The 15,641-nt window shown below is 49.0% G+C and overlaps 2 protein-coding genes across 2 annotated transcripts in view; one reads left to right on the plus strand and one right to left on the minus strand.

Moving 5' to 3' along the window:
- The window catches only part of GOLGA1 (golgin A1), a 44,467-nt gene extending 41,234 nt beyond the window's left edge, over positions 1-3,233 (plus strand). The window contains exons 20-22 of the mRNA XM_012639656.1: positions 101-271; positions 767-853; positions 1,336-3,233. Coding sequence (XP_012495110.1) covers positions 101-271; positions 767-853; positions 1,336-1,416 — 339 coding nt within the window. The 3' untranslated portion in view covers positions 1,417-3,233. The remainder of the gene's footprint in view (positions 1-100; positions 272-766; positions 854-1,335) is intronic.
- A 1,463-nt stretch (positions 3,234-4,696) lies between these two features.
- On the minus strand, positions 4,697-12,859 carry ARPC5L (actin related protein 2/3 complex, subunit 5-like). Its single transcript, XM_012639728.1, has 4 exons — positions 12,573-12,859; positions 8,306-8,378; positions 7,215-7,391; positions 4,697-5,259 (listed from the first exon to the last, which is right to left on the minus strand). Exons 1-4 carry the CDS (start codon positions 12,719-12,721, stop codon positions 5,197-5,199), a joined length of 462 nt encoding a protein of 153 aa, XP_012495182.1. The 5' UTR covers positions 12,722-12,859; the 3' UTR covers positions 4,697-5,196.
- Positions 12,860-15,641: the final 2,782 nt, after the last annotated feature.

Consider the following 15,641-nt stretch of genomic DNA (forward strand, 5'->3'; position numbering starts at 1 on the left):
TTTGCCCCATGATGGTGATCACAGCTTGGGCCAGGTGAATCTCATGTGATTTTTAGACCTGTCTGGAAGAGTTCAAACATCTTTCCCATTGGTTTTTCAGAAAATCAGACCTGATAATGAGCTTTTTGAAGTCCGGGAGAAACCTGGACCTGAGATGCCAAACATGGCCCCTTCTGTCACGAACAATGCTGACCTGACTGATGCCCGTGAGATCAACTTCGAGTACCTTAAGCATGTGGTTCTAAAATTCATGTCCTGTCGCGAATCTGAGGTAAAGGGCTTCCAGGTGCCTTTTGGGTATTGAGCTCCTCCCTGCAGAGTCTGTCCTGCAGGGCCCCCACCCACTCCACTTCCTTCTTCCTTACATTCCGATTTGATTACCGTGTGGACACGTGGTCGTTTTTCCCCCGCTGGCATTGGGCTGCCGATTGACTGAGGGTTTGGGCACCACGGAGGGAACTGGCTCCGGTGGGAGATTGGGCTCCACTGCTGAATCCTGACTTGGATGCTGAGGCCAGAGGCTGGGGAACTGAACCCACCCAGCGTCCCTGCTTGCTAAGGAAGTTCTCTCAGCCCTGCCAGTCCCCGAGGTAAAAGATGGACGGGGAGAAAGAACCTGCTGTTGCTGTCAAACTTTGGACAGCCAGAACCTCACCTACACCTGGTCCTTACTAACCAAGGAAAACAGGAAAGGCCCCAACTCCCTGGCCCCACTCCCGCTCCACCCCCATGAAGGCCCATGGCAGCAAAACTTACTTTGTTTCAGGCTTTTCATCTTATAAAAGCTGTGTCAGTGTTGCTGAACTTTTCCCAAGAGGAAGAGAACATGCTCAAAGAAACCCTGGAATATAAGGTAGGGTTCTCTGGTTGCTGTTCTGGCTTCCAAACAAACATAGCACAGCCCAGGGCGGGCGGCCCCTGCTACACATCGGCACAGCTGCTTTGGCTGGGGGTGATCCAGGCAGTATTTAGTGAGGATGTTCTCTGTGCCCAAGTGTCTGTGCTGTACTTGACCAATAGGCTTTGTCGTTTTCAAAGCATTTTCATTGATATCATTTTATCTGCAGCCCCAGGTCTGGCCCAGCACCCAGACTTAAAAAAAAAATTCCAAAAGTATCTGCATAAATGCTAGAACAGGAAAAATTACCTAAAATTCTGCTACCTGGTTCTTGTCAACTCGTTTTTTTCCCTCTCATCTCCCTCACCTACTTGGAATGGGCCTGTAGACTGGCTGCTGGAACCATCCTCAGTGCTCTGTCCAGAGCCAGAGCCAGGCTGCATGGGAGGCAGGAGGGGCTGGATCAGGTTCTCAGGAGCTTTTTGTTTCAAATGCAGATGTCGTGGTTTGGGTCCAAACCAGCTCCCAAGGGCAGCATCCGGCCATCTATCTCAAACCCTCGGATACCGTGGTCCTAGAGGGAACTACCCAAGGATGGAGCTCCATGGGTTGACACTTTTTCTGTGAAAAGAACACTGACACACCAGTCTGGGTGGGTTTTTAATCACTGTAACTGCAGTATTTTGTACAAGCGTCTAAACATTGTTTACAAGACTTAAGGCCCACTTCCCTGTAGGCTGACAGGAACCTCAGGGGGTAGCTGATCCTATGTCATTCTGGTCACCAAACAGGAGGGTCCTGGCACTACCCAGATTTCCACAGTGCTGCTAACATCCCAGCTTTGGCCAGCACCCCACCTCCACCTGAGTCCTCTTTTAATGTTAGCACTTAAGCTGAAGCGACCAGCATCTGTGAAGCAACAGCTGGGTCATCGTGCAATGATGACGCTGGAGGTAGAGATGCCCTTTGAAATGGTGCCCAGCAGGCCACCCCCACCTGCTTCTGCCAGGAGCAGCCAACTCAGTGGGGGTGGCTTTAAAAATTCAGATGAGTTAGAAGAGCTTTTTATCCCTTCCTCTCAAGAAAATATTATTTCACCTTGTTTCTTAAACCACCTCGAACTTTAGATGTGTACATCTCTGAGGGCCAGTGTGGATTAAATGAAGAATATGCAACTTTCTAGCAGTATCTTCACTTTACTTAAGAAAACTAGCAAATACATAAAAAGATTCTAAGTATAGTACCAAATACACTCAATTGCCTTTTTAATGAATGTACTTGTCTTGGATAGGTTGCTGGTAAACCATTTTAAAACTATTTTTTATAGCTAAAGTTCTTCACTATTATAAACATGTTTTCTGTGTTATAAAATCCATTTAACTGATGTTCTTAAAGGAAAATCAGAGCATCAAGAGGAAATTATTTCTAAAATTGGAATTCCTATCCCTTTGTAATTTCACTAGCCTTCTGTGGCATCTCCTCTCTGAAGCAGTGGCGGCACTTCATGGCTTTGCTCTGGATTCTGTGTTGCGCCACCACTGAGCAAGTGCTAACCACATTTCTCCTACTTACGGACAATCTGCTGTACGCATCAGAAACAGCAGCTGTCCCTTCCCCCAGCCTTGACCAAAACATGGGAGGCAGTCCGCCTCGTGTGTGGAGCCACTCTCTCCCCGTCATCCTACCCCCAAATATTTAAGATGACACTACATTCATTGAATTATGTCCAGACAGCCCCCAGCTGGCTGTAGTACTTGATGGCATGCACACGACTCTGGAAGTGACTGATAAAAACTTACATTCATTATTACTGAGGAAAAGGGAAGATGCTCATTCTGGATAAGCGACAGTATCAAATCTAAAGGGAAACTGTATTTATAGTTAGATGAAGGATTCACTGGTTAAATAAAAAACTGAATTAATAACCGGAGCTCCTAAATTTATCATCAATTGTCCAGTGATGTTGTTTCTCAATTATGATTAGGGTCAAAAAATATATATAAAGTATATCTCACAGAAAAATATTTGCAGTTAACCTATTAAATTCCCATGAAGTACCAAGTCAAGGTAGCATCACCTTAGTCCCAACTCAGGCTCTCTGCCACCTGTACGAACCATTCTGCAGTGACCTACCTACCTCCTCATGTGGCTCTTCATTGCAGATGTCTGTCCCTTGTATAGAATGCTATTTTCCATTTACCAGGTGGGAACATGAAACAGGAGTCCCTTCTGTTCTGCGATTTTGATGAGTAAGGAGGTAGCTTTTTTCAAAGTAGGATTTCCTTCTTTTCAACTGTTCCAGGAAAGAATCCCTAAGCTTAGGTAGTTCAAAGCTTGCCAGAGGCAGCTGCATTTCCGTGGAGCCGGGTCTGACTCCTTCATGGCTTTTCCAGCCCTTGAGCTGGTCTCATGCCCCTGCCCACAACTGCCCTGGGAGTTTCAGGTGTAGCTGTGGGGCTGTTACTAAGTCTGTACTTGCTTAGGGAGGATTCCTCCTGCATGTTCAATTTCCTTCAGCTTTAAGAGGAAGAGTGGAGTAAATATTCTAAGTGATTTTAATGCACTTTTACTTGTATAAAACTTTCTGTGATAGAGACAGTATATACAGTCCTTTATATGAACAATTAGATCTTTATCTTTCCTTCAGTGTTGTAAATAGGGATTGTATTATCTAAAACTGCTGTAGAAAATTCATTTGTGGTGCAATATACTTTTTAATTAAAGCTCTTCAATCCACATGCAATACAGTGGGTTTTACTTGATATAGTTTGGTATGTCAGTATTTCTTTGACTTGTTAAATCTAGTATCTAGTACATTATGTCTTGTATTTAATACTTCAAGGCCAACTTCAAGGGCTAGAGAACATTTGCCTTTCAGAAAGAACCTCTCCAGAATGGATTTGGGTGAATAAATATATTGGGAGCGGAAGGGATAAAGTCTCGCTCTATTACCTTGGCTGGAGTGCAGTGGCATCATCATAGCTCACTCCAACCTCAAACTCCTAGGCTCAGGCAATCCTCCTGCCTCAGCCTCCTAAGTAGCTGGGACTATAGGTGTGTGCCACCATGCCCGGCAGAGATGGGGTCTCGGTGTATGTAATTTAATGAAACCAATAGCCTAGTCCTACCTCCCAGGAATCACAGTGGTTCCGTAGAGGGGTTGGGGGTGGAGGATTGTGTCACTTTGGTGAACGTCTGTATCCAAGGACCATATGACCTGGAAGAGCTTCAGGAATATGAATGAGGTCCTTACCTTTAACACAATGCAAGCTGCAGTGGCATGCGCTGAAAAGGAAAGAAAAGCATTTTTGCCCTTCAGAGTAGCTCACTGTTACTGGTAATAGGGAACTGTATTTTGCTTTTATATATCTGTTGGCTGATTGCTCCGTTGCTAGCTTTTAGTTCTTTAAAGAAAACCTGTCAATGCCGCAGTGAGAGTACTCCTGCAACATAGCCGACCCAGCATCAGGAGATGGTGACCAGGCCCACCTGAGGCCCACCCTCAAAAGAGCCAAGTGCAATCACACAAACTGAAGACTTTTAAAGCCTCAATCAATTATTAAAATGTTTGGCACTTTATTAAATTAAATAAGCTCCAAAATTACATACAAATCAAAGGAGTAAGAAACAATAAATAGTTATTCAGCAAAACGCCCCTCCGTAGCAGCCAGCAGCACTGTAGCCAGGGCTCCCGTGCTGCTGTGGCAGAGGCCTGCAGATTGCCATGCTCGCTCCCCAGGGATGGCTAAACAGGGACGCACATTTACCTCTTCCACACCGAGTCTCTGGAACAGTCGGACTCTCATTCATTACCATCCCATCTGTTACCATTTCTTACATACATGAAACACACCGCAATGTATATACTAATAAGCCAAGAGCTTTATTGATGCAGCAGGCACTTTACAATGAACCCAAGAGTGTCCGCCTTCTCTGGGAAGACGGGGTGTCTGTACAAACTCTCGGGTTTTTTTTCCACTTCAAAAAAAAAAAACAAAAACAAAAGCTCTCCCTTTTACCACAGCCCTTGGATCTGCACCTGCCCAAATCATCCCTCCCCCAGTGCACACGGGTACACCTGACCGACGCTGGCCAGCCATTCTGGTAAACAGTCAAAATGTCAGTTCTGCATTACTTGTAGACAAAGGCATAGACTATCAGATCCTGCAAAGGATTTAGGAAACAGTAAGATGATTTCTCCCTCCACCTTGAAAATAAAATACATTTCAGCAGATACATGTCCTGAAATAGTTTAGTTGGGAGTTCCTAGGAAGACGGTCCATTGTCAGTCCCTTCTTCACCAGCCTGGGCATCCAAAGTTCTTCTCAAGGTAACATGAGTCTTTTTTTTTTTTTTTTTTAAACAGTCTTTCTTGCTGTAAGAACTCTGATAATGGAGCCTAGTCCTCCTACTGCTAAGGCCTGTGGGGGCAGGAAAAGGAAATGTGTCAAATGAGACTTGGCTTGCCAAGGGGGAGCCTGGCTTGCCAGGGAGATGGGACTGTGCACCCCTTGACCTAGATCCCATCATGACCCTCTCAAAGAAGATGCCTGCAACAGACCATGTTCTAGGGAAGGATCCCCATCCTAGAGAAAAGGATGCTGAGAACCCCAGCTCTTGGGCAGCAGAGCTGGTTTGAGAACACTGTCACCAAGCATACATGGCAGAGCCCCTCAAGTTCCCTTTTGACAAGCTCCTTTTTTTGTTTCCAGCCTACCGGCCCTGCTCTAGGCAGAGGTGTACCCAAGCCCATTGAGAGCTGCCTGTTGACACAGCTGGCACCAGGCACCAAGTCGCCTTAAAGGGACAAAAGGGCCTGGCCTCCACATCATGCGGAGGGCTTGCTCACCTCCCCTGAGCACCAGAGCCACCCTCACCTACTGAGCCCCGGCAGAGGGGAGACTGACGAGGCACAGCACACTCACCAGCAAGACCAAAGGCCACAACCACAGAACCACAGCCGAACAGCTACTGCCTCAAGGGGCTAAGCCCCCAGGAAGGGAACCCCTCTCACAACTCAACACTGAGCCTCTTGGGAAGGACGGTGTGGAATAGCCTGGTCTCCTTTAATGGTGGGCGTACTCACCGTAGCACTGGGGTGTGTGGGGGAGGCTGTGGGAGGGGGCCACAGTGGCACACAGGCTTGACAACAGGCCTTGCTCTTATACCATGAATGGCAGACACTTTTTCTACTTCACATGGATGAAGGCCACATTAAGTGACTGTCAAGGTTTCTGCCCACTGCTTCCTGACAGGGTAAGGCTGAGGACAGGGCAGGAAGGTCACAGCCGGCTGGAGGGCTCAGCCTGCATTTCTAAGACCCCTCCAACTCCCTCTCCCCCAGCAGCTGCCTCCACCAATGCAAAGAAAGTATCATGAAGCCCCAATCAACCAGCAACCAAACTCCCTCCTACCTGGGACTCCCCATCTACCTTACCATGCATGTGTCTATCTTACCATGCCACGTCACCTGCCCCCATGTCCTGCACCAAGGGCACCCTGTCCTGCCTAATAAAAATCAGCAGTTCAAAAGCAAAAGCAGGCCGGGCGTGGTGGCTCATGCCTGTAATCCTAGCTCTTTGGGAGGTCGAGGCGGGCGGATTGTTTGAGCTCAGGAGTTCGAAACCAGCCTGAGCAAGAGCGAGACTCCCGTCTCTACTAAAAATAGAAAGAAATTAATTGGACAACTAAAAATATATAGAAAAAACTAGCCGGGCATGGTGGCGCATGCTTGTAGTCCCAGCTACTTGGGAGGCTGAGGCAGGAGGATCGCTTGAGCCCAGGAGTTTGAGGTTGCTGTGAGCTAGGCTGATGCCACGGCACTCTAGCCCGGGCAACACAGTGAGACTCTGTCTCAAAAAAAACAAAAGCAAAAGCAACTGCAATTACCAGAGACCTACCAAGCGCTTCCTTTGGAGAGCTAAGCGCTCAGATGTCCAAGGTTTAGGCTTGTCCCCTTATCGCATATGCGCATCAGACCATCCTACATTTGTTTTGGAAAATCTGGCTTTTTTTTTTTTTTCCCCTTTACACACAGGGTCTTGCTGTTGCCCAGGCTGGAGCACAGCAGCATCATGAAGGCTCACTGTGTCCTCCTACGACTGGGCTCAAGCAATCCTCTTGCCTCAGCCTCCCTAGTAGCTGGGAATACAGGTACATGCTACCACACTCGGTTAATTTTTTAAAAAATTTTTAGTAGAGATGGGGTCTTGCCATTGCCCAGGCTGGTTTAGAACTCCTGGCCTCAAGCGATCCTCCCACCTGGCCTCCCAAAGTGCTAGGATTACAGGTGTGAACCAATGTGCCCGGCCTGCCTGCTGATTTGAACCCTGGGATAAGTCAATGGGCTGCCTGCGGGGGAAATGTGTTCACATACCTTTTCATGCCACTGGAGTAACACTGCGCTGCTATTTTCTGTGGGCTTCTCAAACCCTTTATAAATGTACTTCATTAGCAAGTCAACGCCATTTCTGTCCAGTGACTGCACAGCCTGCTCAATTTCACTGCTCTTGAAGTTTGTGAGTACTTTCAGCACCACACCCTGGGCTCGCTCCTACAGGGGAAAGAGAACGGGAGTCTGAGGCCACAATGGGCACAGGAACACCAAAGCCAGTGATCAGAACTCACCAGGAACACTGCCCAATATCTAATTCAGCTAGAATGGTCAAAATAAGTGGGCTAAAACTATTACTGGTTTAAATTTCAAAGTATCCCTTACTTATGCCAGTAAGTTATTCCACTTATTTTAGAGGGAATAGTCGTTTACTGTGGACAAGTATCACTATTTATGATGACACCAACAAGGCCTTACAGTCCACAGGATCACAGTAGTGGAGGTCTATTTAAAAAAATAAAAAATAAAAAAAACAGGTTTGCGTGGCTGCAGCTTCTCTGCGTGTTCAAACCTTGGAAAAGAGGCCATTCCCCTCCACCTCTGTAAAAGTGCAGCCTTTGGTTACATCAAGATGCTGTCACAAGATGCCAGCTTCCTAGCTGTAGGGAGACCCCTTTCCTTGGACCAAATTTTAGACAGCCCAAGTGATGCAGTAAGGGGTAAGTGTATGTTTTCATCTGGTTTTTAAAAGGCAGGAAATCTTAAAGGCACTTAAAACCCTTATGCAGATAAAACCTATTCAATAGCCTGTAAAAGCATAACCACTGATCCTCCCTTATGGCAAGCTAATTTATCTGTTTTGCTAATCAGCAAGGGCTGGGCTGACTTCTCACCCCAGGAGGCCCCAGGGAGAAGTGAATGTTTCTTTGGGGAGCTTTTACTATAAACACAGAAAGCTTTGATGTCAGAGGAGCTTTAAGATCTGGGGAGTACCAGGAGGCTTCTGTGGAAGCCCTGCCCAGTGCCAACTCACTCCCACTGATGCAAAGAGGAAACACTAACCCTCCAGCTGAGCAGGCAGACAGCCCTGGCCCCAACACCACCCAGCAGACCTGCAGCACGACCCTGTTTACCTTCACAGCTTGATTCTTGGTGTTGACGGGAGAGTTCCGCAAGGCTGCATGAAATGCCCGAAGCATGTCCCCTGTGCACACCACGAGTTAAGGATGGCTACACTAAAGCACGGCAATGCTCTCATCAATGAATTCACTTCAAAAACAGCTCGCGAGAGCAGGGTCAAATTGGATCTTACCCATACCACCCACCTTCCACTGCCAGCTGCTGGGGGGCATTGCCTGTTTATCGTCTATAGCTTTCCTGAGCCACAGGGAGGGTAGAGGGCACCTCTACTAATCCTACAAACCCCTCCTGCTTCCCCTACACCTTGCCCCTCAAAGCAGCTGCGCTGGAGAGGTAACGTGCAGCGAAATCTGATTGGGCTGATTTGCACCTGCTTGGTGCTGGGCACTGTCTCTGCTCTACTGGATCCTCACGGCAACATGTATGGGAACTGGAGGTCATTCTCATCTTCCCACTGTAAAAAAGGAAAGAATGAAGGTACAAACGGAGATTTCCTAACTCTTCATCCAATGCTTTCTGTCAGTTCAACTGTTAAAGAAATTAAGATGTGCTAAAACTATCTTCCAAGACCCACCCAGGTCAGTGAGGTCCCAACTGCTTCCAGAAGGCAATTTATTAATCTAAAAGAACCTTTTGCCAACAAAATACGTCAATCTCCACCCATCCTCCACAAACCATAGTTACAATATTGACACCACATTCTTTGCTGAGTTCTGAATACCCAGCACGCAAAAGAAAATTACAATCTGGGTTAGGTCCCCAAAGGTGACACCTATTTTCAACTGAATTACATCAGCCAACTTTCATTTCCTCATGTGAAACACTGGCTTCAGCCAAAAAGCTTCAAAAATAGAACAAGTAAGGCTTCTGCCCAATCAGGTCTCTACTCCTGTTCATGCAGTGATACCCACGTGTGAACAGACGGGGCCTCCAGAGCAAAGCTGAGTCTCCTGCTTGCCAGTGTGGGCTCCATCTTGAGTGAGCTGGGTCTGCCCCACCAGGCAAGCCACTCCCTGCCCTGGCTCCCCAGCTCCCTGCTTGGCTCTGATCCACCTCCCACTTGGAGAGGAAGCCCACCCCCTTTATCTTCCAGCTTTGGAATTCCTTTTCCTCAGCCAAACACATCTGATACCAGCCAATGATAACCTCTACCTCTTAAGTCTTTTCTAATTTGGTGTCCCCAAAGCAATAAGCAATGTCCCAGAGACTTAACAGGAAATGTAAGCTAGCTTTCTCTTCACTTAAACCTAGCAGAAGTGACAAGTGAATCATTCAGAAGATGGACAGGGAAGGGCAAGAATAATATAACTAGTCCATGGGGGTAAAAAGCCAAATTTCCTTGGGGCGGGGGGTACAAAATCACTCAAAATCAATGCCCTAGACAGATCCCTGATCCAGAGGACTAGAAGCTGCTTCACTGAGGAAGAAAAGGAACTAATACTTGTAAATTGTCACAAGGTCCCAATATCCTGTGCCAGGTGCTTTCACAAGTCATCTCATTCCAAAAAAACACTCTGCAACAAGAATCATTATTCCAATTTTAAAGGTAATGAAATTGATGCTCAGAGAAGGGAAATTACCTGCCCATGGTCACAAAGCTACACTATCTGGCTGGCTTTCAAACCCAACCTCTTTCTATAATCCCCTGCTGCTGCTCTACCTACAGACCCAAGCGGCATGTCTGGTACACTTGCTGTGTGCCCTCTGATGCTGATGTTGTCCCATGATACTCCCAGGGAACTCAGAGGCCAGAATGGCTGTCTTCCATTTAACAGAGGAGGATGCCCAGGTTGAGAGGGTATGTGACCTATGCAAGGTCACAAAGCTTTAGCACGATAGAGCTGGGTGCGTGTGGATGCACAGCCCATGTTCCTTCTACTTCATCTGTGTGATCTCCCACCATGACACACTTCCCTATATGGCCCTAGGACATGCCCCCTCACTACCCTCCCCTCCCCCACCCCAATCTATCAACCTCTCTCCCGCTCCCCTCTCCTCAGTCTCATAGATGTTCTATAGTTGAAATTCAATGATCTAATATAAGTCCATTTCTTGACACATGATAGGGACTCAATAAATATTAGTTTCCTCCCTACCTGGGCCCCACATCTGCCAGGATTTCGGTTCTCATCTGCTAACCTCAATCCCGAGACATACCCTCCATGGTAACAAAGTTTCTGACACAGGCCAGGAGCCGTGGCTCACGCCTATAATCCTATCACTCTGGGAAGCTGAAGCGGGAGGATCGCTTGAGCTCAGGAGTACAAGACCAGCCTGAGCAAGAGCGAGACCTGTCTCTACTAAAAAGAGAAAAAGTAGGCTGGGCATGGTGGCTCATACCTATAATCCTACCACTCTGGGAGGCCAAGGTGGGAGGGTCACTTGAAGTCAGGAGTTCGAGACCAGCCTGAGCAAGAGCAAGACCCCATCTCCAGTAAAAATAGAAAAACTCAGCTTGGCATGGTGGTGTGTGCCTGTAGTCCCAGCTACTTGGGAGGCTGAAGCAGGACGATGGCTTGAACTCAGGAGTCTGAGGTTGCTGCGAGCTATGGTGATACCACTGCACTCAACCCGGGGCCACAGAGCAAGACTCTGTCTCAAAAAAAAAAAAAAGTTTCTGACACCTACCATTAGTGGAGAAACTATCAGCCGCTGGATGTGGTAAGCCCAGGCTTGTAAGTGACCTCAAGAAACCTATCACCAGGCAGGGGTGTACCAAAACGTGACCTTCAACAAGTCCCTGCAGCAACAAGACCAAGGCAGCCGCTGACCAGGCCTTGGTCTCATCTGTGGAATGAGGGTCCTGGGGCAAAGGCTTGACCTTGGAGCCCTTTCAGCACTGACTGCCATGAGCCAGGCCCTGCACCAGACTATGGAACACTACAGAACCAACCTTCCCTCCTGGGGGCCCTTCCCATGACCCCATTTTAACAGAATAAGTGAGGTGAGCCTGATGGGGCAGGAAATACAAGTTTGAATCTCCACCTTTGAAAACACATTCCTGTTCAAACAGAGTCTGAAGGTTTTTGTTTTAAAGGCCCATTGGAGGAGCACGGCAGGACTCCTCCCAAAAGCAGTGGGCCTGACTTCCCAAGTTGAGTCAACTGATTAAACACAGAGAACCTGATTTATACAAAGTATGAGCCTGCAACCGTGCCCCTGCAAGCACAGGGGGAGGGGAATGCACTTCCTGTAACACCATTTGAATAAAGAAAAATCCTTCCTGTGAGAATAAGTCAGTTTCCTGTTCTCCAGCTACTAAGAAACCAAGCAGGCTGTGACAATCACCTCTATTTTTAATTTCCTTTTCTAAGCGCTTGCTTTCTGTGGCCACAAGAACAGTCATTTCCAGTCTGGGGGCTCTACTTTTACACTTTGCTTTACGGTGTGTGGTTTTTCTTAGCTCTAAACTACTAGTTTTTTCCACTACTTCCTGCACAAGAAGGCTACTGGGGGAGCCAAAACTCACTTGTTGAGCGTGGCTGAGACCACTAAGGTCCAAAGGTGTTCAGAGGAAAGTGAGAATAGGTGAGAACGGGTGGCATTAAGCTGGAGGGTCAGACTGACCCTAGGGTAGGAGGGGCACAATGTCAGACTCAGGGCTGAACTGAGGCTGCAGCCTTCATTCTGCCCTTGGTCCTTTCTTTCCCGCAACCATCCACCCACCCATTTTCATGCTGTGCAGCAATCGGGCCCAAGAAGGCCAGTAGGGCAGGCCCAGGAGGACTGTGCCCCGAGCTGCCCGGACCGCTCAATTACTAAGAGATGGCTCACCTCGGCCCCTCCCGCCGACCCAGCTCAGTGAATGGTCCTATTTCCTACAAGGGAGGGATGGAGTGATGGGGGCCGAAGGAAGGGAAAGCCTGAGAGGATGAGGCAGCAAGGTGAGGGCGGGGGGAGAGGAGAGCCGCGCGGAAGGGTGAGGGGCCTGCGGGGCCCGAGCTACATCTGGCGTGCTCCTGGGGCCGCCGAGGGAGCCCGTCCACCAGGGTCCAGGGGCCGCGTGGGGCTGCACTGCTGAGGAGGAAGGCGCCGGGATGGGGGAACTGTGGAGACCACGGCTGAGGGGAACATGGCCCGAGGGGAGCAGGATCGGAAGGGAGCTGGGAGGCTGACGTGAAGGGGCCGGGGGTGAGGGCAGTGGGGAGGCCCGGCCCAAGGGGCCCAAGCCGGGGATGGGGAAAATGGGAAGTCTAGGCCAAAGGGGAGCCCGGGCCGAAAAGAGCGCGGAGGCCGTGCCCCCGCTACCGGGAAGGATATTGTCGCAGGAGCCCGTCCACTTCGCTAGGGTCCGGGCCTGGCTCTCCCGCCGCCGCAGCCGCCTCCTCCTGCTCGTCCACGAATTTGTTCTCATCAAACTCGTCGATGTCCACCCGGCGGAAGCGCGAGGACAGCGTGTTCCGGGCCATGGCGGGAGCTCGGCGCCCACTCAGCCGGCTCCGCTCTGGGCCCGACCTCGGCTTCGCTCCGCTCGGCACCGGCTCCGGCTCGGGGGCGGGAAGCGGCCGCCCGGCACCTCCTCCACCTCCTCCGCGCGCAGCCGCTGCCCGCCCACTTCCGGGCCACGCCGGAACCGGAAGTTTCGTTGGACGGGGCGGGCCCAGTGGGAGGGCGCGCCTGAGAGCTGGCATGATGGTTTCCCCCACGGTACACGACGTACTCTCATCTTTGTGGAGCCTCAACTTTCCTTCAGGGAAGCGAGCGTCTCGTGCCCGCGCAAGCCCAGCGTCGTATACGCCATAACTGCCATCGTTCTCCGGCTTCTTCCCTTCCTCTGAGGATCCCCGGGAGCGGCTGGCGCGGGCACAGACCGGAATCAAGGGGTGACCACTGTCCAGACTTGGGAGCACCGGGCCCCCAGGAGAAGGCGCCCGGCTCTGCTTCTCAAGTGGTAGACAGGCTTCTTGGAGGAGAAACCTTCGAGCTGGTGCGTTAGGGATGAGTAGGAGCTCATGCCCCGAGAAGTGACGGGGAGATGGTATGTCTTGGGGCCTTGAATACCATCACAGTGAGCCAGAGGAGGTTGCCTCTGCCTTGTACACAGAAGTGACGCTGTCGTTAAAGAAGTGGGAGACAAGGGGCTGACAAGACGCTGAAGACGTTTTGACTTGAAGGTGCGGCGGTCCCGCGTGTGTGGCAGTCACCTTGGTCTGGCGGATGGGGGGCCAGGAGAGGGAGATGACTTTGTGGCCACTATCCTCGCAGGAAGGGCGAGGTACTGGGGGCTGAGAAGTCAGGCCTGGCTGGAGAGGCATTTCTTGGTAGGAAACAGAATTCTCAAAATCTGAGATGGAGGGTGAGGGGGTGTTAGGGCAGTCAAGGACGACTCTAGGGTGCCAGGATTATGTGCCTGGATTGTTGCCTGAGGGATTCTGTTAATTGGCCTTAGCCTTAGGGTAAAATGGGTCTTTAATAAAAGTCAGTATTTGAAATGTATCTCATTTTTATTGCTTTGAATACTCATTGAACTGTCTACACATCAAAGAAAATATCACCAGACTATGATGCAACCTAATCTTGGGGGCTAAAGATGCAGACTCCCATAGTGTGAAACAGATGCTGAATAAAACTCTGAGGGGTCCTGGAAACAGGCAAAGCCCACCTGCATTTCAGCTCCATATCTGGGAAGAAATATCTGTGAGCCAGGCAGGCCACAAGAACACAGAAATCTGTATCACCAGAACATCCTGGTCAGAAGGAACTTTAAACCAGAAATGCCCATTTTACAAGGAAGGAAACAGCCTCCAAATAAGCTGGTGAATGTAATAATGTCCCAGCTCATGGTCATGTGTTTCTATTTCAGTCAGGGAGACAATTTAAAAATCCACTTTATACTATGTCAGGGATGACTGAGTGCTGAAAGAAAGAAAAATCAATCACGCAGTGCCTAGAGGTACCTTAGATAAAGCAGTCAAAGGAGGTGTCCCATAGGAGGTAACACTGACCAGGGACCTGAGGAAAATGAAGGAGGGAGCCAAGCAAAGGCTCAGAGGTGGGCTGGGCTTGGCATATTCCGGAAACAGCAAGGTCATAGTGGAATAGAAGAAAGAAGAGATGAGATGGGAGTTTGGGGAATGGCGTAGGACTCTGTAGGCTGAGGAAGGGATTCAGTCTTAACTCAGATGGGACAGCCCTGGAAATCAGAGAAGTGACATGATCTAGCTTCTGACTTAAGTTTGAAAAGGGGCCCTCTAGCAGCTGTATTGAGAACACATCTAGGAATGAGAGCCAAAGTAGGTGATTTAGAAGGTGACACCAACTATCCAGGGGACAGGCAATGGTAGCTCAAGCCAGGCAGGTGCCAATAAGGGTGATGGGAACAGGTTGGGTATTTTTTTTTTTTTTGGTTTTTTTTTTTTTGAGACAGAGTCTCACTGTGTTGCCCGGGCTAGAGTGCCGTGGCATCGTCCTCGCTCACAGCAACCTCAAACTCCTGGGCTCAAGCAATCCTCCTGCCTCAGCCTCCCGAGTAGCTGGGACTACAGGCATACGCCACCATGCCCGGCTAATTATTTTTTTCTATATATATTTTTTTAGTTGTCCGATTAATTTCTTTCTATTTTTAGTAGAGACAGGGTCTCGCTTTTGCTCAGGCTGGTTTCGAACTCCTGAGCTCAAACGATCCTCCCGCCTCAGCCTCCCAGAGTGCTAGGATTACAGGCATGAGCCACCGCGCCCGGCCAGGTTGGGTATATTTTGAAGGTAGAGCCCACAGGATTTGCTGGTGGATTAGATGTGGCATATAAGAAAAACAGGAGTCACAAATGGCTTCAAGTTCAAAAAAGATGTACACAGTCATTAACTCTGATAGAAGTATAAGCATTTGGGAACTATGACAGCAAAGCTTCCATGTACCATTAGACCTTCATTTATAAGTGACATGCCAAGATTGCCCTCTTCTTTACTTTTTCCCGTATCCCCTTATCCCCTGGAAGCCTGCCTCACCGTGGTCTGGAGCAAGGCTCATTAATTAATTCATCCAACAAGCATTCATGTACTGAGACTAGAAAAACCAAATCAGGTGTCAGCCATGGTTTTGTTCCCAGGGAACTTCCAGATTGGCTGTGGAAATAGACACATGAATATATAATTTTAACTCAGTATGACTGGGGCTAAAGAGAGGATCGTACAGAGGGCTTGGGACACAAGGGGAGATTGCTACTATAAGGGGATGGAAGAAGGTTCCCTGGAGGAGGTGAAATCTGACAGCAACAAGAGGACAACTTGGAATTAACCAGATCTCTAAGAGGTTGTATGTCTTTGCTAATGGCAATGGAGTGACATTGGAGTGCCAATTAAGATTAATGTATGCTAGTTGGGACAACAATG

Source organism: Propithecus coquereli, unplaced genomic scaffold, assembly GCF_000956105.1.
Source record: "Propithecus coquereli isolate 6110/MARCELLA unplaced genomic scaffold, Pcoq_1.0 Scaffold142, whole genome shotgun sequence".
NCBI classification, from domain to species: Eukaryota; Metazoa; Chordata; class Mammalia; order Primates; family Indriidae; genus Propithecus; species Propithecus coquereli.

Bases quoted from the DNA above. Each gene is read 5' to 3' on its own strand.
- ARPC5L (XM_012639728.1), bottom strand. From the start codon at position 12,721: ATGGCCCGGAACACGCTGTCCTCGCGCTTCCGCCGGGTGGACATCGAC. The intron at 7,392-8,305 runs GTAAACAGGGTC...TTTCCCCTGTAG, and splicing joins CCAAGAATCAAGCTGTGAAG to GAGCGAGCCCAGGGTGTGGT. The intron at 5,260-7,214 runs GTATGTGAACAC...CTGCCCCCACAG, and splicing joins TACTCCAGTGGCATGAAAAG to GCCTTAGCAGTAGGAGGACT.